Here is a 9,274-nt window from a genome sequence, read left to right as displayed (position 1 = left end):
TCCTTGAGACTGATGGGACTTAGTTAATTCTCAAAGTAATTACTAGTCTCAAGATCTTACCAAAAGGAAACTCCAGAGAGCATGTGCTTGTAAATACTTTAGGGTTATGACTTAGACTTAATCTAAAGCCAGATATTTTAAAAGTTACTAAGAGAAGTCCAGTTTTACAGATTGGCTATGATTGTGGATTGTAGCCATTAGCAAAGTTGAAGTATGTTGCAAGTAAACAGGACACAAGAAAATTCACTTCACTTGGATATGGACTAATTTAATGGAACCCTGAACCCTACATGTACCACAACACAGAAGGCACCATGTAGCTCTACTCTCAGCTGCATCACATCTTCCACTTGGAAAAGCAGTAATGGTGAGGGGGCTCTCCTGCCAGAGGGGCAGGAGTAATAGCTGAGGGACCTGTTCACTCAGTACTTACACCATCATCTGGGCAGGTGGACATGGCTTTCATGCTATTCCTGCCACATAGTCTTGGAACAACACCTCAGGAAAAAACAATAGTGCTTACCCATTGCCATGCATGTTGGCAGACTGAAGAGCTGATGGAATGGGATGGATGTGGGGGACAAATGCACAACCTCTTAAAGCTAAAAATTAAAGTGCCTTTTTCCTTTCCATTTCACATCTTAGATTTGTGTAACATTAACAGGCACAATGATTACCTAAAACCAATGTAATTTAGATACTTTTTACACAACAGCCATTCATGAGTAAACTAAAAGTGTGTACATATTCTGAAAGAGCTTGAAACAAGGCCAGTGAACTAAATTATTGAGGGTACTAATGGACTAACTGAAGCAGCATGCTTTTAAAAACCTCCTATAGGAATTTCTCAATACATTGGATGTTGCTACTCTTAGGGTACGTCTATACTTACTTCCTGGTCCGGATGTAAGCAATCGATCTTCTGGAATCGATCCCGGAAGTGCTTGCTGTCGACGCCAGTACTCCAGCTCAGCGAGAGGAGTACGCGGCATCGGCGGGGGAGCCTGCCTGCAGCGTCTGGACCCGCGGTAAGTTCGGACTAAGGTACTTCGAATTCAGCATGTTATTAACGTAGCTGAATTTGCGTACCTTAGTCCGAAGTGGGGGGGTTAGTGTGGACCAGGCCAACGTGTGATACACCTTTCTCTTTCTAAACGAAGTACCCACTAGCTACAGACATGGTTAAACCTGCACCAGAGCTACCCCTTACTGAGTGGGGGGGGGGGGACTCCTCCAGCCCAAGCTAATGAGTCTCATCATGTAAATCCAGCATCAACTTTGAACATCGACACTAGGCTAAATTGCTCTGCACCTGGCTTAAGAAGCATCTGTTCAAGAGAGGAAGGCTTGTCCAGTGATTAGGGCTCTCCATCATTGGACTTGGGGATACCCATGATGAATTCCCTGCTCTGCTGCAGATCTGACACACCTTGGACAAACAACTTAAGCCCAGATCCTCTGTCATTAAAATTTCAATAAGCTAAGGGCCTAAATACCTTTTGCGCATCCTGGCCTTAATCTGTGCCTCCATTTCCCATCATAAAATGGTAATAATAGTACTTCCCTATCTTGCAGGGGTGTTGGAGATAATGCATTAGATTGAGATGATAAAATAATTTGGTAACCAGGCCACCAGGGTATGTCTACATCGCAGTTAGCCTGCAGCCCAAGTCCAGGACAGCACTAAGGGTATGTCTACACTACAGGATTAATCCGAATTTAGATAATTCGAATTTGGGAAACAGGTTGTATAAATTCGATTGTGCGCGGCCACACTAAGCACCTTAATTCGGTTTTAAACCACATTAATTCGGTGGTGTGCGGCCACACTACCCCATTAACTTAAACACAGTAATTCGGTGGTGTGCGTCCACACTAACCCTAATTCGAATTAACAAAATCGATTTAGGCTCTACTCCGTTCGTCGAGGTGGAGTACAGAAATCGATTTAAAGGGCCCTTTAATTCGAATTAACTGGCTCTGTAGTGTGGACGGGTGAAGGGTTAATTCGGATTAAGGCAGCTAAATCCGAATTAAAGTCCTAGTGTAGACCAGGCCTAAGTGTCTAAAGTCCCTGTAAACTGGGCAACCATGCAGCAGCCTATTAAGCACCACTCAGGGAACCAGCCCAGCCAGGACCTGGCTCCACACAGCTCCAGAAGCAGTGGCATGATCCTTCTCTGGCTCCTAGGCTTAGGAGCAGCCAGAAGACTCCATGTGCTGCCGAGGCACCAAGTGCTGCTCTGCAGCTCCCATTGGCTGGGAACTGCAGCCAATGGGAGCTGCGAGGGTGGTGCATGCACACAGGGCAGTGTGCAGAGCTGCCTGGCCGTGCCTCTGCTTAGGGGCTGGAGGAGTGATATGCTGCTGCTTGAGGTAAGTGCTGCCCGGAGCCTGCACTCCTCACTCCCTCCCACACCCCTGCCCCAGCCCTGATCACCCTCCAAACCCCTCAATCCCAGCCCAGAGCCCCTTCCTGCACCCCAAACCCTTCATCCCCAGCCCAAAACCCCCTTCTGCACTCCAAACCCCAGAGCCCCCTCCTGCAGCCCAAATCCCTCATCCCCAGCTTCACACCAGAGCCTGCACCCCTGCCCCAACCTGGTGAAAATGGAGCAAGTGAGTGAGGGTGGGGAGAGCAAGCAACAGCGAGAGGAGGGATGGAGTGGGTGGGGTCTCAGAGAAGGGACAGGGCAAGGGTGTTCAGTTTTGTGCAAGTAGAAAGTTGGCAACCCTATCTGTAGCTTATGTTATACAGGAGGTCAGACTATATGATCACAATAAACCCTTCTGGCCTTGAAATCTGAGGGAGGTAGTGACTGACTGATCTGGTTCCACCCCCAGGTGTCAAGCATGCTGAAGTACCCCATTGTAATAGATGTGTGGACCTTATTACTTGAATAAAGGACATTTTCTGGTAAGCATGGATAAATTTTCCTAATATTTAAAAGTGAGGCTCTATCACAGAGGTGGGCAAACTTTTTGGGCCAAGGGCCACATCTGGGTGGGGAAATAGTATGCAGGGCTGGGGTAGGGGGTGTGGTGTGCAGGAAGGGGCTTAGGGCAAAGGATTGGGGCAGAGGAGGGGTGTGGGGTGTATGAGGGAGCTCAGGGAAGGGGTGCAGGAGGAGTGCAGACTGCGGGAGGGGGTTGGGGTGCAGGAGGGGTACGAGGTACAGGCAGGGGGCTTAGGGCAGGGAGTTGGGGGTTGGGTACAGGAGGGGTTCAGGTTCCAGCCCGGCGCCGCTTACCTCAAGCGGCTCCAGGGTGGCAGCGGCACGCACTGGGGCCAGGGCAGGCTCCCTGCCTGCCCCGGCCCCGCGCCACTCCAGGAAGCGCTGCGGCCCCTGGGGGAGGGGGGGGGGGGGCGGAGGGCTCCGCGTGCGCTGCCCTTGCCGTGCCTCCAGGTACCTCCCCGAAGCTCCCATTGGCCACAGTTCCCCGTTCCCGGCCAATGGGAACTGTGGGGGGTGGTGCCTGGCGGCATGGGCAACGCATAGAGTCCTGTGCCCCCTTGCCCAGGGGCCGCAGGGACATGGCGCCGTGGGCTGGATCCAAAGTCCTGAGGGGCCGGATCCGGCCCACGGGCCTTAGTTTGCCCATCCCTGCTCTCTTTCAGGACCATGAAAGAGAACTAGCTGTATGCAGTGCTGCCTGAAAAGATGCATTGCTTAGAAAGTAAGCTAGCAGAAATCAGTGTGATGAAAACAGGCAACTAGACTGAGGATTCAAGATATAGAAAAGGTGAGCAGGCAGTATATACTGTATAGGGTGTTATGAACAGATGGCAATGGAATAAACTAAAAAGCTAAGAAACTGCATTTCATAGAAGTGTAATGGCACTGCATGTGTCCAAAGCCAGCCTCCTGTTAGGTGTTTATGATGTGCATTACATCACAATGGCCCCTTTCAACAGAAATTGAATATCAACTGACTGTTTAGCTTCCAGAGGATGAGGGGTGGCAGCTTGGTTGTGTTTGTGTTTGTCTATTCACAAGCGTGCATTGTCCTTCCAGGGATTTGTTGACAGCCATCTCCTTCAGTATAACTGTATGGGGGAGGGGTGGCGGTGGAGATCACCCCACAGTAGGCCTGAGAGTTGATGACACGATCAGAAATGATCAGTCAAAGCACAGAACAGTGATCTCCTAGCAACAGGGCTGCTAGTAGGGCAGGGAGCAGCCCCGCAAGGCTACCTCAGGCTCCTGCTGCTCCCCCTTCAATATAGTAGCCCTTGCTATGGAGGCAGGAAGAATATAGGCACTGAGGGAAGATGTTGGATGGACGCTCCCCCCAAACCAGGATTAACATTGAGGAGGAAACTGAGAGTCTACTGGAAAAGGTACTTTGCTGTTACACCCCTTTTTTTCTGAGGGATATAATACTGACTGGGGAATAGCAGGTGAACCTGTGTGAATTGACTTGGAGTGCTAAGCCTGGGGCCAGCTAGTGAGCCAGGGAGGGCCTGCTAATGTGCCTGGGATAGGGTGACAGCTATTGAGTGGAGGGAGTAACATCCTCTGGGGCTGGAGCAGTTGGTGAGTCTAAAGGGACAGGGGTAATAGATGACAGTGGGGTGGCCTCTTTTAAAGAGGTTGATAGGGAAATCCATTGGGAGGTGTTAAAGTGGCCTAGGAAGTTTTAGTACTTTGCGCTGGGGGATAAGGGCAGTTTCTACACCTACTCATTTAATACGGTGGATCAATTGCACTTCTCTCTGCAGTTCAGACTCCCTAGTTAGAGTGACCATTTGGCTTCTAAGAGTTTTTTCTCCCTGACCAGCCTTGCATTGTTCCGTTTTGTCTTCTGCCTTGGCTCTAGGCATATGCCTTCAGCTCCTTGTGGAGAGGTCAACCAGCTGGCCAGGCAGAAACTGTCTCAGACTTGGCATTGCCCAAATTCCTTGAGTAGCAGGAATTAGTTAGAGTAATTCATTATTAATGAACACATCTGGATTTTCTTAACATAATCAGTATAATAATACCTGCAAATAATAGCTTTCAGAAAACCCAGGAATTTTTCAATAAAAATCAGAAATGAAGGGCCTTGTCTATAGTACAGGCTTATAACATAACTATAATGTGGTTTTCAGACAATAGGTCAGCCAATGCCCACAGCACTGTTATAACATGTTGTTTGACTAACATGGTTTCAACTGTAGTATGGACAAGGAGATTGCCCCTCCACTATATTTTTATTATCCGTGGGTTGACCGTCATCTCATCTCTGCCACTGGGAAAGTTAAATAACTTACCAAAGAGATTCTGCTAGAAATGTTCATTTATGCTCACAGATGTTGTACAAATTTTAAAATTCTCTTCCCATCGTGAGTTCTTGTGTTTTAGTAGACACTTAGTTTTCATTCTAATTCAGATCATATAACTGGAAAGTTCATACAATGTTTCAGTAATACAAAAATTCAATTAAAAATAACATTTAGTTTAACAAAGAACTACTCTAAAAGAAATCTTTAAACAAAGGCTAATTCTGTGTCAAGTGATGAAGTTATGTGTTTGGGATTACAGGTTAGATAGACTGTATATCTCAAAATATAATTATAAGTTATAAACTGTCATATTTAGCCTAAAGGAACAATTGTAGAAATATGTGGATGCTGTGCAATAAATCTCTGTTTCTTAATAGGTCTTTGAGAAGGAAAGAGAAAGAGAAACACCTTTGGGATGGAGAGATACATGGTGGAGTCTCTCACTTAGAGTATGCATACTTTAGCTCATATTTTTTCAGCACTTTTTCTCATTGTTCTTAGCATTATGTCACTTATGCAAAATTCTAATTGTTATGGGAACAATAGCCATTATGTACGCACCGTTTTAAGTCCCAATCCTGAAAGCAGTTGTGCATATGAGTAATGTTACACACAGGAATAGTCCCACTGACTTCACTAAAGTTGCTCACTGCATGTATTTGCAATATTGGGCCTTAGTAGCCACGAATATGTTAGAATAAATGGATCTTGAATAACTCACACTAAACGTACTCTGTTAAATGGGAAAAATAAACAAATGTTCAGGGAGAAAACACCATAAAATGAAAATAATCCATTTTACTAATTTTCCTGAAGTGCTACTTTATTTAAAGTCAAAGGGCCCGCTCCTCCACCAGTGTACATCAGCATAGTTCTTTTGAAATCATGAAACTCTGCAGATTTGTACCAGCTGAGCAGGGGTGCTGGGGTGTGACAGCATCCCCTAGCTTGAAGTGGTTTCCATCATATACAGGATTTACAGTTTTGTTCAATGGCTTTCAGCATCCTCATTATAAAAATTGCTCCAGTGCCACTGCAGCTGAGAATCTGGCCCAGAGTTTGACTGATTACAGAATCCTGACTGTGTTTGATAAAACCTGAACAAATAACTCTTCACTAACATTCAGTCTTAAAAGAAAATTTTAAGGCAGGGATGTTCAAAAAAGCCTATAGGAACTAGTTCTCGTAGGCCCCTTTGACAAGCCCAGCCTAAAGCTCTAATAATAGGATGTAACTCTAAAAGACTGCTCAAACAGGTACATCATATCCAGTACAAATCTGTTCAGGCTGAGATGGAGAGTTAGGAGGGAATGTGTGCGGAGGAGGTAAGGGGTGTTGCATGAAAAAGTGACTGTTTTATTGATCTGATAAAATATAATCTTCTATTATTCTATGAACAGGCCCAGTGCCCCTTCAGCATCAGTCCCTCAGTAACTGATCACAGCACCTTATTCCCTTTGGGCCCTGGCTGATTATGATCATGTGCTGTGAAAGCTCGTTGTGGCCATGGAGACAGGCTGGCCCATGGATCTGGTCCCCAGCCCTGAATCAGACTCTTAGCCGGCTATCTCCTTGCAGCAGCAGTACATGAGCTGACTGGCAGCACATGCAGCCCCTTCTTGAAAGGTATCCCCCTCCTCCAGTTTGAGGAGAGCATGAAGTAGTGGTGGGATTTCCTGCCTGCTCCCTAGCCTCTGGGGCAAAGGGCTGGTCCTTTCACATTGGTGATATGTGAAGTGGGGGCTCCATACTAGATTCAAAAATACCCCCTCCCCCAATGTAATACAACAAGGACAATAAACTAAACTTAATATTAAAACAAAAGGAGGAGCCATTCAAGCTCCTCTCCCCCCACCCCCTCCACTACATCCACATGCTCTAATAATTGTCAGGCACTGGGTGAATGGCCAGCCCAGAAAGGGTGGGTTAATCCTTCTCTATAATTCATTTCTATTTCTAGGTTGAGTTTAAACCTTCAGTGATTGTAAACATGTTCGTTTTTCCCTTAAAACAAGCACTGGAAACTTTTTTCAAGAGGTCACTGCTTGACTTACTCAGTAACCTTTGAATGACACCACCTGCATCCAAAGTGGTGGAGGAATGGCAGAGCCTTTTGCTGGAAATTCATTAATTCAGATAGAGCTGGGAAATTATAATCTAGACCAGGTGTAGGCAACCTATGGCACGCGTGCCAAAAGCGGCACGTGAGCTGATTTTCAGTGGCACTCACACTGCCCGGGTCCTGGCCACCGGTCCGGGGGGCTCTGTATTTTAATTTAATTTTAAATGAAGCTTCTTAAACATTTTTAAAATCTTATTTACTTTACATACAACAATAGTTTAGTTATATATTATAGACTTCTAGAAAGATCTTCTAAAAACGTTAAAATGTATTACTGGCACGCGAAACCTTAAATCAGAGTGAATAAATGAAGACTTGGCACACCACTTCCGAAAGGTTGCCGACCCCTGATCTAGACATTCATAGGGGGCCTGATCTAAAGCCCTTTCAAGTCAATGGGACTCTCCGCTGAGTTCAATGGGCTTTGAATGGACTGTGCGTAGAACTAAAGTTTCTTAATGGATTAAAAATGTATGACTTTTTATCATTATAACTTGGAATCAGTTCACAAAGGAATTGAATATGTTAGATTTTTAAAGAATTCTTCATATATATCACCACAGCTGCTATATGAGTGTCCATCCTGTTTTATGTTAGAATTGTGAGTATATGCATAAATGACTTGTTTTCTACTCTTTGGATTCCTTAGAGCAACCAAACTACCCCAAACTGTGGGGTGCGCCCCACTAGGGAAGTGCGGCGGAGCATTCAGGAGGGCGCACGGTGGGGCCTCAGCCAGCCCCCATGGGGGGGCAGGGAGGGAGCATCACCCAGCCCTGCTCTGCCCCCTGCCGCAGCTCTGCTCTGCCCCAGCCCAGCTCTGGCCCCAGTTGCAGCTCCACTCCACCCCAACCCAGCTCCAGCCCCAGCTCAACTCCAACCCAGCTCCGGCCTGCCTCAGCTGCAGCTCCCCTCCACCCCAGCTCAGCTCCAGCCCCTGCCACAGCTCTGCACCATCCCCAGCCCAGCTCTGGCCCCACCCACAGCTCCCCTCCACCCCAGCTCAGCTCCAACTGCAGCTCTGCACCATACCCAGCCCAGCTCTGGCCCCAGTGGCAGCTCCACCTCCACCCCCTGCTCCGCTCCAACCAGCTCCAGCCCCAGTTCTTGTTCTAAAGGTTCTAGTATACTTTATTTGCCCATCATAGGTAAGGTCTAAAATGACCTTGCTTTTTAAAGGTCCAATCCACACTACAAAAACAACTGATTTTGGAGCTGCCAGCTGGTGAGAAGCCTTCATAAACACAACCCCTTTAAAATGTCTTTCTTGGCTGACCCCCAGCAAGAAACAACCTATTTTCCCATGTTAGCACTTCAGAAAATACAGAGAATATGTTGAGTAGGGTTACCATATTTTGAGTGTCCAAAAAGAGGACACTCCACGGGGCCCCGGCCCCGCCCCCAGCCCCGCCCCAACTCCACCCCTTCCCCAAAGTCCCCGCCCCAACTCCGCCCCCTCCCCTGCTTCCTGCGAACATTTGATTCGCGGGAAGCCTGAAGCAGGCAGCAGGTAAGCTGGGGGGGTGGGGGGAGGAGGCGCGGCCCAGTCTGGGCCCCCCAACCAAGCGGCTCCCTCCGGCGGCCGGCCCCGGCCCCAGTGTCTCCAGCCTGGCTCGGCTCGGGCCCTGGGGTGCCGGCCCCGGGCCAGCCCCCGGCCGAGCACCCCCAGGCCAGCACCGCCGGCCCGGCCCCTGGCCCAGCACTGCCGGCCCAGCACCCCTGGCCCCAGCCCCCGGCCCAGCACCCCCGGCCCCGGACCCCGGCCCAGCACCCCCGACCCGGGCCCCGGCCTAGCACCCCGACCCAGGCCCCCGGCCCAGCACCCCCGGCCCCAGCCTAGCACCCCAACCCAGCCCCGCGGCCCAGCACTGCCGGCCCCACCCCCC

At 48.6% G+C, this 9,274-nt stretch overlaps 1 protein-coding gene across 1 annotated transcript in view; it reads left to right on the top strand.

Annotated features, from left to right (window-relative positions):
- The first annotated feature begins 4,273 nt into the window (after positions 1–4,273).
- STPG4 (sperm-tail PG-rich repeat containing 4) overlaps positions 4,274–9,274 on the top strand; it is a 26,809-nt gene continuing 21,808 nt past the window's right edge. The window contains exons 1-2 of the mRNA XM_026652522.1: positions 4,274–4,342; positions 5,644–5,715. Coding sequence (XP_026508307.1) covers positions 4,274–4,342; positions 5,644–5,715 — 141 coding nt within the window. The remainder of the gene's footprint in view (positions 4,343–5,643; positions 5,716–9,274) is intronic.

Source organism: Terrapene carolina, unplaced genomic scaffold (genome assembly GCF_002925995.2).
Source record: "Terrapene carolina triunguis isolate 2854851 unplaced genomic scaffold, T_m_triunguis-2.0 Scaffold120, whole genome shotgun sequence".
NCBI classification, from domain to species: Eukaryota; Metazoa; Chordata; order Testudines; family Emydidae; genus Terrapene; species Terrapene triunguis.
This window is presented reverse-complemented; position numbering and strand designations above follow the sequence as displayed.